Source organism: Herpailurus yagouaroundi, unplaced genomic scaffold, assembly GCF_014898765.1.
Source record: "Herpailurus yagouaroundi ecotype Mexico unplaced genomic scaffold, PumYag 77, whole genome shotgun sequence".
Lineage (NCBI taxonomy): Eukaryota > Metazoa > Chordata > Mammalia > Carnivora > Felidae > Herpailurus > Herpailurus yagouaroundi.
The window spans coordinates 56,101,977-56,119,296 of NW_024412388.1; the positions used below are offsets into that span (position 1 = coordinate 56,101,977).

The 17,320-nt window shown below is 39.8% G+C and overlaps 1 protein-coding gene across 2 annotated transcripts in view; it reads left to right on the plus strand.

Annotated features, from left to right (window-relative positions):
• The window catches only part of IL12RB2 (interleukin 12 receptor subunit beta 2), a 78,401-nt gene that overhangs the window by 43,450 nt on the left and 17,631 nt on the right, over positions 1 to 17,320 (plus strand). For both annotated transcript variants that reach the window (XM_040470586.1, XM_040470587.1), the window contains exons 9-10: positions 2,995 to 3,214; positions 13,463 to 13,663. In XM_040470586.1, the coding sequence (XP_040326520.1) occupies positions 2,995 to 3,214; positions 13,463 to 13,663 (421 nt within the window). The remainder of the gene's footprint in view (positions 1 to 2,994; positions 3,215 to 13,462; positions 13,664 to 17,320) is intronic.

Genomic DNA, 17,320 nt, shown 5'->3' on the forward strand with positions numbered 1-17,320 from the left:
TGTAGAATCCTGCCTGGTTCTGAAGTTCTGTGATGATATTCCATTACATCAAGACCAAGTATAATCTGGAGGTGATGTATTACATGCATTATTTGCAAACTTTATGTTATTATTTTTTTAAAGAGCCAAATTGCACTGTTTTCAGTTGCTTCAGGAGACTATGTGCCCAGCTGGATAAATACCTGTTTTCCTTTTGGCTCATTGAGTTTTTTGTTCCATGGACCGTGTTGGACAAATTGTGCCCGTTTTCAAATTGGTGAAGGAGACCAATTGCCTGAGTGATGTTAACCTTTATCCTAAAACTTGAGCTTAATATTTTATGTAAGCATAACTTGTATGTGTATATGTATAAGCATATGTGTATGTGTATACATATATATACATATACATATATACACACATATTTATACATACATTTACACATATGTATAAATATGGGATACCATATTTATTTCTCTAACTACCTAACTCCACCTTCACCTTCTCAATGATATTTTCAACTCCGAAATATGGGATGTGGAGGGGAAAATGCAAGGGTTTGGGTCCAGGCCCTTCACTACCCTCTAGGAACCTTCACTCATCTTTCAGATCCACATCTCTGTTCACTAGATCACTGCAGTGTGTGGTGTGTGGAAATGAGCTAGATTTCCACAGCAGTCCCTAGGAAGTTCATTGGATCCAAGATGATTTGGCATTTCCCCCTTCTTCCAGCACTCTCCCATAGGATTGAAGGAGATTGCTGATGTGTCTATGAAGGACAGTGAGAGGAAGGTAGTGAGGGTTGAGTTGCAAGGTGTTTTTTTTCAATTAGGGCTCTATTTTCTCAGTTGTCAGAGTAAGACTGAAGCCCCTTGTGTTCCTGTCAAGAATGGGGAGCTTTGTGAGCACAGTTAACTCTTGAGGAGTGCCCTAAGGGGTATATGGTGTGAGGGTGGAATAATAGTCCTATCTCTGGACCTACAGAGGAGATAGGGAAGGATAGAGTAATAGCTAAGGGGATTATCTTCTCCAGCCAGCTTTTGCTTTAACTTATCCTTTTTTTCTCTTGTGACAAAAGGCATGTTTATTTTTTATTTTATTTTAATTTACATCCAAGTTAGTTAGCATATAGTGCAACAATGACTTCAGGAGTAGATTCCTTAATGCCCCTTACCCATTTAGCCCATCCCCTCTCCTACAACCCTTCCAGTAACCCCTGTTGTTCTCCATATTTAAGAGTCTCTTATATTTTGTCACCCTTCCTGATTGTATATTATTTTTGCTTCCCTTCCCTTATGTTCATCTGTTTTGTCTCTTAAAGTCCTCATATGGGTGAAGTCATATGATATTTGTCTTTCCCTGACTAATTTCACTTAGCATAATACCCTCTAGTTCCATCCACATAGCTGCAAATGGCAAGATTTCATTCTTTTTGATTGCCAAGTAATACTCCATTGTATATATATACCACATCTTCTTTATCCATTCATTCATCGATGGACATTTGGGCTCTTTCCATACTTTGGCTATTGTTGATAGTGCTGCTATAAACATTGGAAACAAAGGGCATATTTATTAATAACAGTTCAGAATATCGCAATTTCAAAAGCACTCACTTTAATCCAAACAACAGGCCTATAAAATTGACTGTGGTGTACAATTAAAATATTAACTTTCTTGGTTCTTGCCAGAACACAAAAATGTCTTCTAGGGAAAGACTGAATGTGCACCCAAAAGAGCCCTCAGCAACATGGCATTCATCTGGTGCATTGACCATGGTTTAAGATTCAGTCCTGGACCTTGTGGATCCAGAAGGGCACCTAGGATAGGACCTGCATTAATCAAGTTCCCAGAGACTGAAATATAAAAAGCTAGATGTTCATGGATTAATTTATAGTGAGGAATGCAGCTGTTGGGCTAACTAGGAGGCTTGAGTCAGCAGATAGGAACATTCTCTCTCTCGGCATGCTAATTATTTCAGAAGCCAAATTATAATCAGAAGGCCAATTTATTCACTTAAAGTGAAAAACATAAATTTTAAGTAAACCAGATGTTCCTGTTATCCCAGTCTCTCCTGAAAGATAAACTTCACAGGAAACAAAATTATTATAAGATTGCTTGAGGGGCAGGGAATCAGAGAAAGGGGCATTTGGCAGTCCTAAAATGTGTCTTTTAGCAGCTGCACCCATGAAGGAATAGCCTTGCCAAGAAAATGGTAATGCTTAAGTCTCACGGGTTAAACCTTTTTCTCCCTGTACTAGGCATGGACGGGCGCTGCCATTGCTGGCCTTGGCAGCTCTCCATTTTCATTGCTTCTGTTTCCCATGGTCCTTATCCAAACAGGGTTACAATACAAATAATTAGTTTTCTGCTTACTTTCTGGGATCTCTCCCAAATGATCTCAATTGGAATTCTTGCAATTCCAAAACTCATTAGTCACACATTTATAAACAGTGTCTTACTTTCCTAGGACAGATGGCTAATCCAGTTCATGAAGTGTGGATTTTACTAGTTTAGCTCTTGAAAATCTCACTTTTGATTTAATGAGCAGCATTACACTTTCTACATAAAAAGTTTGTGTGTATGTGTGTGTGTGTGTGTGTATGTGTGTATTTCACAGATTTAAAAATGGAGATTCAGAGGTGCCGAATGCCTTGCGTTGGCTCACACAGCTAGTAATTGGTGGGGCTGGAACTGAAACCTAGATCATCTGAGTTCAGATTCCACTCTAGTTCCATTGGATGTAATTGAGTTTTCTACTGCTGGAAGTTTCATTTTGAAACAAGAAAGGAAAATCAATGTGTCTTTAAGAATTAGCTTTAAAAGATATTAACTGATTTTTTCCTCTAAGTGGTGGGTTTTGGTGGAGGCACAAAAATATGCAGTGCAGCAGATGAGAAGACATAAATAAGTCATTCGGATGTAGCCTGCTGCTACAGGAGCCATAAGGTCCAGGCACAAAGATCCAGCGACCTTGTTTGAGACTACACAATAAATGGATGTGTTTCTTTACAGAATATGAGTGTATCTGAGGCAAGAGGGAAAATCCTCCACTATCTAGTGACCTTGCAGGAGGTGGCAGGGGGGAAAGTCACAATGCAGAACATCACAGAACACACCTCCTGGACCTGGATCATTCCCAGAACTGGAAACTGGGCTGCAACTGTGTCTGCAGCCAACTCAAAAGGCAGTTCCCTGCCTACTCGTATTAACATAACGGACCTGTGTGAGGCAGGTAAGTACCAAGTTTCCTTCAATTATTGCCTGTGGGAAACTGTATCTTACTTACCTCATATCTCCCACCGGCTCAGCCCAGGGCCTGGCATGAGTAACACAGGAGTTTGGAGCTAACAGCCTTCAGAGGCTCTTTTGCACCCGGCCTTGGACAAGTGAATTAACATGTCTGAACTTCAGTTTCCCCCTCTCCAAAGTAGGGATTATATTATCTGTCTTGCAGCTCATTGTCAGATTAAATAAAGACTAATATATAGTAGGTGCTTAACAAATGTTAGGAAATATTAGTTACATTAAATTGAACACTAATATTTGGCTAATTTTTCTAGGAGCAAGAATAGCATGTGTTGTCAAGTTCTAGAAAAAAAATACTCTACACTTAAGCATATTTTAAAACCAATAGTGTTGAAATCCTGGCTGTAATGAAATCATAGTAAAATTTTTCTGTACTATAGCTCTTTATTACACAAATTTAGATATGTACCAATTATCTATATTGAAAATCTCCCGACTAGCTATACACATTTTACAGTTGCATGCTCTGAAAACTAATTTCTCAAGATAAAAGCCTATGATTAGTCAATAAAATGGATATAAATACTGTTTCTCAAATCTGTATTATAAATAGATTCCATGTCAAGATCACTGGCCTAACTTTTCCAAAAATGCCTAATAAAACTATAAGTAAATCCTTTCTTAAAATCCAGTGGAACAATCTTATCTACATGTGAGTCTAGCAATCATCATTTGAAAGAAGTTTCTACTCAAACATGATTATTTTATATACACTGTTAAATCTTAGTTATATATCTTTTCAGTCATACAGCCATAAACACAGAGATAATAGAGTAGCTAAAAATAACTAGAATAAAATACAAATAAATATTGATGTAACTTTGGGTTGGTATATGAGTTGGGAATTGCTTTTAGCAGTAAGGGGTTGCTCTTACCAGAGGTCTGACTAGAGTGTCTTTTATTAATTCTCTCACATATAAGAAGTTCAGAGGTAGACAGCTCAGGGCTGATGTGACAGCTTGGTGATTCCAGGCTCCTTCTTTCTGTTCCCTCTGCCAAGTTGGCTTCCATCCTCAAGATGGAAGTGGTCCAAGATGGCTGCCAGAGCTCTAGCTACTTTCTTCTAGGAAAAGAAGGAAGAGAGGAGGGCCCTCACCCTGAGGAGCTTTGTTCCAGGTCACACAACACACTTGGAGTCATTGACTCTGCCTGGTCACCTGGTCACAGGTGCAAAGGAGACTTAGAAATATACTCCAGGCAGCAGTGTTCCCTTGCTAAAGATGATGAGGAGAGAGTGTTTGGGAGAATGATAACTGGTAACTGATAACCTCTGACAAATGTGGGTAGGTATCTAAGGCAGAAACCCGAAGGAAAAGATGAATTAACTGTATGGAAAAAAAGCTCAAACTGTACACATAGTAAAATAAAAATTTTTTAAACACCACAAACAAAGCTTTAAAAATGTAGATAGCAATTTGGGGTACCTGGGTGGCTCAGTCAGTTAGGCGTCTGATTTAGGCTCAGGTCATGATCTCACTGCTCCTGAGTTTGAGCCCTGAGTCGGGCTCTGTGCTGACAGCTCAGATTCTGTGTCTCCCTCTTTCTCTGCCCCTCCCCTTCTCATGCTCTCTCTCTCTCATAAATAAATCAACATTAAAAATTTTTTTTAATAAATGAAATGTTTTAAAAATGTAAATAGCAATTTAAGAAGTGTTTATATCACATTTTCAGCAAAAGGAGATTATCTATCTATTTTTTCAAATAAATAAGTGACCAGGGGATATGAACTGGCAACTCAAAAAATAAATAGAAAAGTAGCAATAAAGATGTGAAAATATGTTCAACCTAACTAGCAATCAATGACATGCAACTTTTGAAAAAACATAAGAAACCAAATCAGACTGAGAAAGAATAAGTAGAGTTAGTAAAACCCATGTGGGGAGTGTGTGGGGAAGAGATACCCTTGTAGCCTGCTGGTGGGTATGTAAATTTGTACAACTTTCTGAAGACATTTGGCCATATGTAACAAACTTCAAACACTAATATATCTTTGACCAAAAAATTTTACCATTAGAAATGAATCCTCAGCAAATGGTAAGTGCTTAGAAGTGTAGGCACAAAGATGTTTGTGGAAAAAATTTTGAAATAGTGAAACACCACAAACAACCTAACTGTTAAATAATAGAGAATGGACTGGCTTAATGTATCATGACTCTCACCTGCCTAATCCCACACTAGCATTAAAGTGATATTCTAATTGTGCTTTTATTGACAAGCAAAAATGCACATAATAAGTAAAAAGGTAGACTTTTTGTAGTATGTATGGGATGATGCTATTTAAAATATGTATTGGGGTGCCTGGGTGGCTCAGTCAGTTAAGCATCTGACTCTTGATTTCAGCTCAGGTCATGATCTCATGGTTCATGAGTTCAATTCCCACATCAGGCCCTTTACTAACAATGTGGAGCCTGCTTAAGATTGTCTCTCCCTGTCTCTCTGCCCAGGCCCCACTCACACTCTGTCTCTCTAAATAAATAAATGAAATAAAATAAAATAAAATAAAATAAAATAAAATAAAATAAAATAATAAAATATGTATTAACGGGGTACCTAGGTGACTCAGTTGATTAAGCATCCAACTCTTGGTTTCGGCTCAGGTCATGATCTCACAATTGTGAGATCGAGCCCCAAGTTGGGTTCCTTGCTGGGCATGGAGCCTGCTTCAAACTCTCACTTTCCCCACCCTTTCTCAAAAAAAAAAAAAAAAGAAAAGAAAAAAATGTATTTATATGACTACACATTTTTTGCATCTTAAAAAAAAATCTAGTAGAATGTATATGAAAATGTTAATAGAGGTCATGACGGCATCATAGGATTACAGGTGATTTTCCTTCTCTTTTGCTTTTTTTTATAAGTGTATTTATTTATTTTGAAAGAAAGAGAGAGAGAGAGTGAGCAGGGAAGGACAGAGAGAGAGGAGAATCCCAAGCAGGCTCTGAGCTATCAGCACAGAGAGCTTAACCTGGGGCTCGATCTCATGAACTAAGCTGAAACCAAAAGTTGAATGCTTAACCATCTGAGCCACCCAGGGACTCCCCACTTTTGCTTTCTGTATTTTTTAAAAAATTTTTCTTCAGTAAGTACTGCATATATAATTTTTAATATACCCTGTGGGGGTAATTGAACTCATACCACTATTTAGTATCCTGCTGTTGTTAAAATGTAATATGTCAGAATACCTTCTTCAAATGCCACTGCAGTTGGGTCTTGAGGATATAATCTTGGTGAATTTTCTGGGCCTGTTCCAAGTGTTTTATTTATTTTTTTAATGTTTATTTAGAGAGAGGGAGAGAGGGAGAGAGGGCACACACTCAGAGGAGGGACAGAGAGAGGAAGAGAGAGAATACCAAACAGGCTCCATGCTGTCCGTGCTGTCAGTGCAGAGCCCAACGTGGGGCTCGATACCACAAAGCTGAGATCATGACCTGAGCCAAAAAAATCAAGAGTCTGACGCTTAACTGACTGGGTCACCCAGGCACTCCTACAGATGCTTTATTTAGATTTGGTAACAACTTCTCTAAATGACACATTCATTATGTTAGAGTTGGCCTCTACTTTATTCATTCAGCAGTCATTTATTGAGCATATACTACATAAGGCAGCTAGAATCCAGCAATAGGTAAAATATACTGTTGAGGTCCTCCAGTTATATTCAGTCATGGTGGGGGGGGCAAACAAAAACAAATAAACTCTGGTACAGTGAACAAATGCAAGATTAGATGGATGCACAGGGAGCTCTAGGAACAGAGAAAAGCTGAAGCATGGGCTTGAAGAGAATGCCAGGGAAGGAGGTAACATGTGACCCGAGCATGGAGAGCTCTGTGAGCCAGGTGTGGGAGTGGAGGTGTGTGGGTGTGTGGGTTTATTTTAAAGTGAGATCTCAGCAAGCTTGTAAGCTGAGAAAAAGACTTGGGTAGGGAAGAGTGTGAGGATTAAGGGGAGAGAGGGACTAATGAATGGAATGAAGTCCCTGGGGAGGTGAAAGATGGTGGAAAGCAGTGACAAACAAAACACCTGTTTCTCTCCTCTCAGACTGGATAGGTGTTAAAAAAAAGGATGAGGCTCCATACAGATGAACATGCAGGGGAGGTAAGATAGGACAGTACTTGAACTGAGCAATAGCGAAGAGAGTTCTGGTCCTGGAAATCTTGGAGTATCAAGGATCTATGCTTCTCCTAAGATGACACCTGAACCACCCAATACCCTGCACGTCCCAGGTGACATAGAGGACACACTGGCAAATTACATGGTCCCACCCTTGAGCGCTCTTGTCTCACACATATTCTGAATGATCTGTAGGGATAACGTACTATGATTTTGTCTCCCTTTCTTTCAGTGTATGTTAATGTATACTCCTCACATACAGAACTTTCCTTTTAGGAAAAGAAAAATAATACCCCCCACAGGCAGAATTATGTTGGTTTTGAGAAAGTAGGGAAAACTTTGTTGTAAAAAAAAAACACCTGCCACAGCATTGCCTATAAGGAAGCACAAGAGTGATTTTGTTGGTTTACGATGAAAATTGAATGTGTGCTAAACCCATCAGTCAGCAAGTAAAAACATATTTAATATTTCAGACCAGTCCCTGTACTCAAGAATTCTCAAAACTATGGGAAAAGTCAGAAGCCAGTACAGGGGTGCCTGAGTGGCTCAGTCAGTTGAGTGTCTGACTCTTGATTTCAGCTCAGGTCATGATCTCACAGTTTGTGAGTTTGAGTCCCGCATTGAATTCTGTTCTGAAAGTGGAGCCTGCGTAAAATTCTTTCTCTCCTACTCCCTCTGCCCCTCCCCTGCTCTTATATGCTCTCTAAATAAATAGACAAATAAATAAAAAGTTTTTAACAGAAGCCAGTACAGTCATAAACAGAGACCCATACAGATGTCAGAGACTGAGGCCCCAGGAGGTGAAATAACCTAGCCAAGATCAACAGATCCAATTAGTGGCAGAACTGGACTGGAAAACAAGGCCACCTGTCTCTTAGATGGGTACTTATTGCAAGTACCTTATGAACCTTATAACTCTGTTCAGAAGCTCTCAGGGAAAAAGGAGATGGGAAGTTGAATGATTGAGGCTAAAGGAATAATTCTGAAAGGTGATAGAAAGAAGGTGAGTTGTTATCAGAGTTCTGAAGGAGAGAACATGCCCTGACAAACATCATGGGAAGGAAATTCAGGCTGGTTCCTGGTAAATATGATGAGTCAGGCAGAGCAATGCCAAGTTGATTTGCCTAGCAAATTCCAGAGAAAGCAGTGGTCAGAAGGGGTCTCTGGCTATTTTAGTCCATCACCTGGCAAAGGTACTGGAACCTATAGGTGCTCAATAAATATTTACCAAATGAATGCATTTCATCCTCAAAAAAAAAAAAAAAATCATGTGGCATAGCCAGGACATTGATAACAAGGCAAATGAATATAAGGGAACCCCTAGTGGGGAGTTCCAGTCCCTGACAAGATGGCCAATACTCAGGTTATAGGCCCTCCCCACCAAGCACAGTACTGAGGATGCCATTGGAGGGACAGAATAGATGGCTGAGTGCAGTGGGGAATAGTGTTGAAAGGGAGTGCTGAAGTAGCACTTTCTGGTTTCACTCCTTCTTATCACTCATGTTGCCCTGATATGATCATTGCTTAGACATTTCTACTATGGAGCAGGGAAGTCCAGAGAGCAGAACAGGGTAACTTCAGAGAAGCCCCAGCACCTGGCTGTGGAGGGGAGCTTAGAGCAAAGACTGCCTCTGAGCTGGCTGGTCCTTGAGATTTCTCCTGCCATCTACCCCATGGGCCTGGCAATTACAAAAGAGAGTAACAGTCCCAATCCCCCATGCAGAGCAGTGCCAGCCATTAAGACATGAGTACTGGGTTCTGGAGGTACTAAGTATACCTCAGGGGAACCTGAGGACAGGTAGAACACAAGCTAAATCACTGTAGACTCTCTGGCCTGGAACTTTCCACCCTGAAAAGCTCCTCCTCCCCACCTGAACTTACTTGGAGAAGCACAAACTACAGTGAAGCTTTCACTGTCTTCCCACGGAAAGATAAAGGCCAAGGCTGCAACAGCAACCCAAGAAAATAAGACATCCCAAAGGAGAAAATTAGGAGAAATCTGAGGGGCACAAGTTCCGGGAAAGAAAGGCAACAAAGGGAACAACATGTACCATAGAAAATCTCACTAATGCCACAGAAAGAACAAGAGTTGAGAATAAGCATAACAAATATCCTTAGAAAGATTAGAGAGGCTGGTAGAAACATGAATCAGTCAAGTCAGGTGGTTATGAAGAAGCCCCAAATGAAGAGAGTCGGTATGGAAAGTTTAATTGTTGAAATAACACAGCCAATGCGTTGAATCGCAGAAAGGACTCAAGACCGAGCGAGTGGAAGTTTGGGTGAGAGACTTCCAAAAGGCATCAAAAGCCAGAAAAGAAGTTGAAAAATGAGAAAACTTAAAAGACTGAAAGAAGAGAAAGAGAAATTGTGACAACTACTTAAAAGGAGTCCCAGGCAGAGAAAAAACTAAATGAAGGGAAAAAAATACTTGAAAATATTTATTAAAAAATCTTACTGTGTGTACTGCTCTAGTACAGGACGTCAGTAGTGGGGCAGGCTATGCATATGTGGGGTCGGGGTACACAGAAAAGCTCTGCACCTTCCACTCATGCTGCTGTGAACTTAAATCTTCTCTAAAAAATCAAATCTGTGTTATAAAAGTCTCTGAAAAAAAAAATTAGTAGAAAGTGGAGGATAGAGAGGTCAAAAAAAAAAAAAAAAAGAAAATTGATTGAAAAAGAAAACAGATTGATCCCAAGAATGTAAAGATGGATAAATATCAGAAAAATGTATTAATGTAATTCATCACAATAATAAAAAAGAGAAAGGGGTATGTTTTTAACAGATACAGAAAAGTATTTGGTGAAAAATATTTTTTAATAAATAATATTTTACAAAAATAAACCTAGTTGGAAACTATGAAGAAACTAAAATGTTTTAGGTTTTTAAAGACTTGGTACCAAAAACCTTCAGCAAATATCATCTTAATAAAGATATATAAGCACAGTCTCCTTAAAATTTGCAACAATGAAAACAAAAGGAAATAAGAGATTTAAAGATTGAAAGGAGGTGATTTTTTTTTTGGAAAAAAAATTTTATGCTTATTTCTGATAGAGTGCAAGTGGGTGAGGGGTAGAGACAGAGAAAGAGAGAGAGACAGAATTTGAAGCAGGCTCCGGGCTCTGAGCTGTCAGAGCAGAGCCCAGTTTAGGACTCAAACTCATGAACCGTGAGGTCATGACCTGAGCCAAAGTCGGATGCTCAACCAAATGAGCCATCCAGGTGCCCCAGAAGGAGGGGATGCCTAAGTGTGCAGCTAATAAGATTACTAAGTGGAAAGTTCAACAAAGGCAACAGACAAATTATTAGAACTAATTAGAAACTTTAGCAGTTTACCAGAAATAAGAATGACACACACAAATGGTAGAAAAAGCATTAGAAAATAAGATGTTATTTAAATAGCAGAATACATGTATAAAGTGTCTAGGAATTAGCCTGTAACAAGGAATGCATAAAAACCTTAAGAAGCTATTTTTAAAACTCCATTGAAAGATATAAAAGAGGATCTGGGGCGCCTGGGTGGCTCGGTCAGTTAAGCGTCTGACTTTGGCTCAGGTCATGATCTTGCAGTTTGTGAGTTCATGCTCCATGTCAGGCTCTGTGCTGACAGCTCAGAGCCTGGAACCTGCTTTGGATTCTGTGTCTCCCTCTCTCTGCTCCTCCCCCGCTCATGCGCGCGCGCTCTCTCTCTCTCTCTCTCAGAAATAAACTTTAAAAAAAATTATTTTACAAAGATACAAAAGAGGATCTGAAAAATTTCAATTAAACAGCATATTTATGAATGGAACAAATTAACACTGGAACACCATCATTTCACCTTGAATTAAACTATAAATTTAACTTAATTCCAATAAAAAATAACAGCTGGAATTTCTGGGGACTCTGATAAACTGATTCAAAAGCTATATGGAAGAATAAAGTGTCATAAATATCCTGGACCACTTTGGAAAATGAAGGGCAAAATGAGGAGGGGAATCTACCAACCAAATAGACATCACAAAGCCTAGTAGTATGAGCAGTGTGTTCTCGCAAAGAAGCTGACCCCAGACATAGACCCATTAAATATATGGAACTTGGTGTATGGAACTTAGGGATAGTATCCATTAGATATATGGAACTTAGGGATAGTATCACATTTGGAAAAATTGACTCAAAGTGTGGAAAATATAATAAAATCTATTCCCCTTAATAATTGTATTCCCTTAGCTAGATTTGGATTAAAAACTTAAATGTGGCAGGTAAAAACCAGAAGCCAAGAGGAGAAAATGTAATTGAGTATCTTCATGATCCCAAGATGGAAGGATTTCATAAACAAGACTCAAAATGCACAAGCCAGGGGCACCTGGGTTGCTCAATAGATTAAGCATCTGACTCTTGATTTTGGCTCAGGTCATGATCTCCCCATGTCAGGATTCTCCCTCCCTCTCTCTCTGCCCCCTCCCCATTCGTGAGCACACTCTCTCCCTCTTTCTTTCTCTCTCAGAAATAAACACTTTTTTTAAAAACTGCACAAGCCATAGATAATTTACCTAAATCAAAGTAAATATTTATGTGCAAACATATCATAAAGTTATCAGACTTAAAAAGCTGAAATACAATATTTCTAGTGTTGAAAGCTGACAAATGATTGATATCTAGAATATAAAACCTATTTCTGTAAATCAGAGAAAAGACAGGAAACTCAACGGAAAAAATGAGTTAAGTATATGAGCAGGGAGTTCACAGAGGGGGAAGTCAGAATGCTAGTAACATATGAAGAAAAGCTCAGCATCATAAGAAATCAGAAAGCAAAAACAAAACCGTAGTTAAAAACTGCTTTGCATCTACCAGATTGGCAAAAATTAGAAAGTCAGAGATACCAAGTATTGGTGGGGAAATAAGAATCCTTACGCTTTGCTTTTCTTTAAAAAAAATTTTTTTTAATGTTTATTTTTGAAGGAGAGAGAGACAAAGTATGATTGGCGGGGAGCGAAAGGGAGGGGGGCGCGTCCAGAGAGAGAAAGGGAGACACAGAATCTGAATCAGGCTCCAGGCTCTGAGCTGTCAGCACAGAGCCCGACGCAGGGCTCGAACCCACAATCTGCAAGATCATGACCTGAGCCCAAGTCAAAGCTCAACTGAATGAGCCACCCAGGCGCCCCTCCTTATGCTTTTCCTGTTGGAGTGTCAACTGATTGGCTATTTTAGAGATCACTCTGGCTGTGTTTAATGAAATAATACATGTATTTATACTTGAGCAGCTCTGTGCAGATATATCCAGAGACACTCTTGGGACAGGGACACATGAGAATATGGAAGAGAATGTTCATTGCATCCTTGTTTGTGTTAGCAAACAGCTGGAAGGAACTGCCTGATTGTCGCTTGGACAGAAAAAGATTTGAGGTAGCAGTCAGAAGGAATAAGCTGGATTTACATATAGCAGCAGGATGGACATATCCCAGAAATATAATATTAAATGGGAAAGAAAAAGTAAGAAAAAGCATTATATTTACTCCGAGCACATTTCATGAAAATACAAAGCACAAACACAAAGCAACACTAATTTTCAAGGATACGTAGATATCTAAATAAACATATGGGAGGTAGATTAGAAGGATGCATATTATATTCATTACAGCAGGTACCTTTGGGGAATGGAAGATGAAGAGGAAAATAATAACTACACAGGGTCCTTGCACTGATGCCAATTCAGATTTGTTGAAAACAAATATGAAGTCCTTTTTTTTTTTAAATAAAGTTCATTTTATTTATTTATTCTGAGGCGAAGGAAATGGAGGAAGGCAGAGAGAGGGGGAGAGAATCCCAACCAGACTCCTCACTGTCAGTGCAGAGCCCGACACAGGGCTCGAACCCACGAACTGTGTAATTATGACCTGAACTAAAATCAAGAGTTGGACGCTTAACCAACTGAGCCACCCAGGCCCCCCCCCCCCCCCCCCCCCCCCGCCGCTAAATCTGAAGTTCTTAAAAAGAAATTGTTTTTTTGGAAAACTTTGCTGGGATGAGTTGTTTTTTATATCTTTATCCACCTGTGAATTTGTTTTTGTCCTTCCCCCTTTTCCCCATTAAGAGTTGTTGGCTCCTCGTCAGGTCTCTGCAAACTCAGAGGGCATGGACAACATGATGGTGACCTGGGAGCCCCCTGGGAAAGCCGCCTCTGCTGTCCAGGAGTATGTGGTGGAATGGAGGGAGCCCCATTCTGGGAGTGACACTCAGCCCCCTCTAAACTGGCTGCGGAGTCCCCCCTACAATGTATCAGCTTTGATTCCAGGTATTTAATTGTTCACCTTCCTTTTGGAGACTTACTAAGCTCACATTTTTTGGAGGAAGTCACAGGTGGGAACCCAGAACCTTCTTCAGTTTACAGGCGGCTGCATAAGAGGAATAGTAATGACCTAGGGTCCTTCAGGACAGCACCTCAGAGTATACCACTGCAGGCATAGAATACCAACTGATTGACTAAAATCTCTAGTGTTTATGGAAAATTCATGTGCCTGGCACAGAGCCGTATATGCCAAATGCATCATTGAACCAAACAAACATGGCTGAGAGCTAAGTAGTAATCGGTCAGTGTGATGGGCACCTTTCACTTAGGAGTTTAGGTAATTCTCAGAACAATCTTATGTAGCAACTACTGTAGTCATTGTACAGATGAGGAAACCAGGAGATCTTTCATTACCAATTCTGCATAGTATTTGTGTGATAATAAATCCAGAATTATCTATGTGATAATTAGCATCTCTAGACCCCAAATCCAAATACGTCAGTAGTTACAATCACGTGATAGAAGGCATCTGAAAAATATATTAAAATGATTGGACAGAACTTAGTCAATGTCACTTTTAGGAATAAGTTCAGCAGAGTAGCTGAAAGTCCAGGTTCTGTGGGTTTAAGTCCTGGCTCTGTCCCTAGGCTGTGTGACCTAGGGCAAGTTATTTAACTTCTCTTTATCTCAGTTTCTTTATCTGCAAAATGGGCAAAATAATATTGCCTACCCCATTGGGCTATTGTGAGGACTAACTGAATTGATGTAGAGAAAAACATTTTGAATAGTGCCTAACACATTTTAAGTACCTGATGATTTAGCTGTCATTGTTGTTATTATATGTGACAGGGCTAACATTCTTACAGGCTTGCAAGCTCTAAATTCTATAATATTTTTGTTACACCATGGCAATCATTACACCTGTCCAGGAGGATATACGTGCCCTGCTTACGGAGACAAGACAGATGAAATAAGCAGAGCAGAACATGTGACAACACGTGAGCTAGTCATTAACTGTGTGCCTCTTTTATACTGTAGCTGCTCAGATTTCTAGTGGGTTGCATTCGGTTTTAATCACTACACTTAAAGTCAATGTTGTCTAGATAACCCAGTGAACATCAAAGGAAGATGAGAACAAGTCATTGGAGGTCTGGAACTTTTAATGTGGGAACCATTTAGCCTGTAGAAGAGAATTCTAGATGGGGGTGGGAGGTTTGATGGCTGTTGCTGGCTTTGATGTATACATGAGAAAGAGTATGTGTCCTTTGTTGCTCTGGAGAACACAACTAAATCCTCTATGTGGAAATTATAAGGCAGATGTCAGCTCAATTTTGATAAAGAAATTTCCTTACACATGATGGTCTCTAGTAAGACAATTGATTGGCCCTCAGAGTGGTGCATTACCTGTCACTAGAATTGTTGAAATAGGACCAACTTCCCTTTAGGGCTGTTATGCCCATCAAATCAAATGTAACAGTGTAACTCTAAACTGCTATGAAATTGTAAACGCTTATTATAAACTATATTAGGATTTACCTCTGTGGGATACTTTGAGCCCTGTGGTCCCTACAGTTTCTTCCTTTTAGAAATTCTATAATATTACCCAAATACCATAAAGAGATGACAGGAGAGAATGTTTTTCATATTTAAGATATTAAATTATTTTTAAGCACTTTATAAATACTCATTTGAATGAAATCAGTATGATATTGGGTGAAATAATTTTACTAATTAAAGTTGTTCCCCTGCTTGAAAATATTTGGTTAGCTATTAGTGTTGATGTTACATTCTGGAAATAAACACTTAACAAATTAAGTAATTCATACTTATGAATTCAATATGGTGCTCTCCAGTCAGTAAGGTGACTCATTGCCTTCGGATCCTTACCAGCCTTTTCTCATCATCTGGCTAGGGCAGAGTTGGGTGTTTTGGAATATATCCTGAAGGTCAGAATACCATCCGGCTCCTAGATTATAGGTTTATGGGCCCAGGCTAGAGACTGTCAGCCCTGTCTTGTGTGGGTAAAAATGGTTCTGACCATATAGATCCACTCCTTATATAAATATGTAGATATCTATCTGTAGATGTCTAGAAATACCTTCCCTGATGCCTACGCTATTTGGGTCTCTCTTCTGCATGCTCCCACTGGACTTCCTCTATGATCATTCTTCATTACTGATCATTTAATGTTTGTCTTCTCCCAAATTTAATAGGTGAAATTAGCTTTCTGCAAAAAATCCACCATAGCTATAGTTTAAAAACATGGAACAGGGGCGCCTGGGTGGCGCAGTCGGTTAAGCGTCCGACTTCAGCCAGGTCACGATCTCGCGCTCCGTGAGTTCGAGCCCCGCGTCGGGCTCTGGGCTGATGGCTCAGAGCCTGGAGCCTGTTTCCAATTCTGTGTCTCCCTCTCTCTCTGCCCCTCCCCCGTTCATGCTCTGTCTCTCTCTGTCCCAAAAATAAATGTTGAAAAAAAAATTTTTTTAAACATGGAACAGAGCCTTTGTCCAAGGGTGCCAGGTATATATGTATGCACGGGAGTAGTGGGAAATAGGCCTGGAAGTTGGGGCCAGACTATAGAAAGAAATAAAAAAACTTAGGAATGTGGACTTTGTGCACTGGACGGCAAAACTAAGGAATTTGGAGCTAATGATTAGGGTGTGTTTGTGTAAGAATTAGCCAATAAAACAGGGGTCCTTAAGGTCAGAACCAGGGAACAAGCTTATTAGGGCTCTCCTCTGCATGCAAAGGGAAAAGTCAACTAAGTTATGGATCCACATTTTCTTCCCTCTTCCATTAAGGGTGGGCTATTCACAAAAAGAAGCCACAGCTTCTGATGCAGCAGTCCCAAAGCCTCTGCCCTGAACTCACTGCAAAATGCAGTGATACTATTTGCCTAATGAGATCGTCTGGAATTCCCACAGCTATACACAGGCACAGTGGTTGGCCGGATGCTTCCAGGACCAGCGACAGCAGCCAGGCCCTAGCCCCTCCCAGATGAAATATGATTCCTTATTCCTTGTTGCCCTTTTGGCTCCTGGGTCTGCATGCCACTGTGAAGAAGCTTTGGATGACTGGACTAAGCTCACTGTGGCCTTTTCTCTGTATCACCTGGTTCATGAATATGAATGGGAACTCACCATGGCATGAGTTCGGATCTCCTTGTGGTCTCTTCCAACAGTATTGGTTACACATCTGAGGTTTCTGTAGGGCACTTGCTGGAATGTTTAAGGAACAATGGATTTTCATGTAAAACACACCTTATTTAGTAAATTATTCTGCGATACAAAATTCCTCTTCCCCCAAAATAAAATGTTAAAATTGTCAGTGTAGGGGATCAGATCTGCATTAAACAATATGGGAGACAGCCCTTACTCTGACCACATAATCCTATCATTGCCTAGTAGGGATTCGCTCTCTTTTCCCTTTAAATTTCCATTGCGAATTTAAAGATCTGTCCTGGGCAGTGTTTATGAGAAGGGCCTTTTCTTTACAGGAAGTAGAATCTAAAATTCATGGAAATAAGGAATTTTGACGGGAAAGAGCAACTCGCCAGCAAACTTCATGACTCACAGAAAATTGCAAAGTGTGGCATTTTAAAAGCTAGGAAGGGGCAGTAACGTTCCTAAGTATCCTACTCATCTCCAGGCTGTCAAGCAAGTG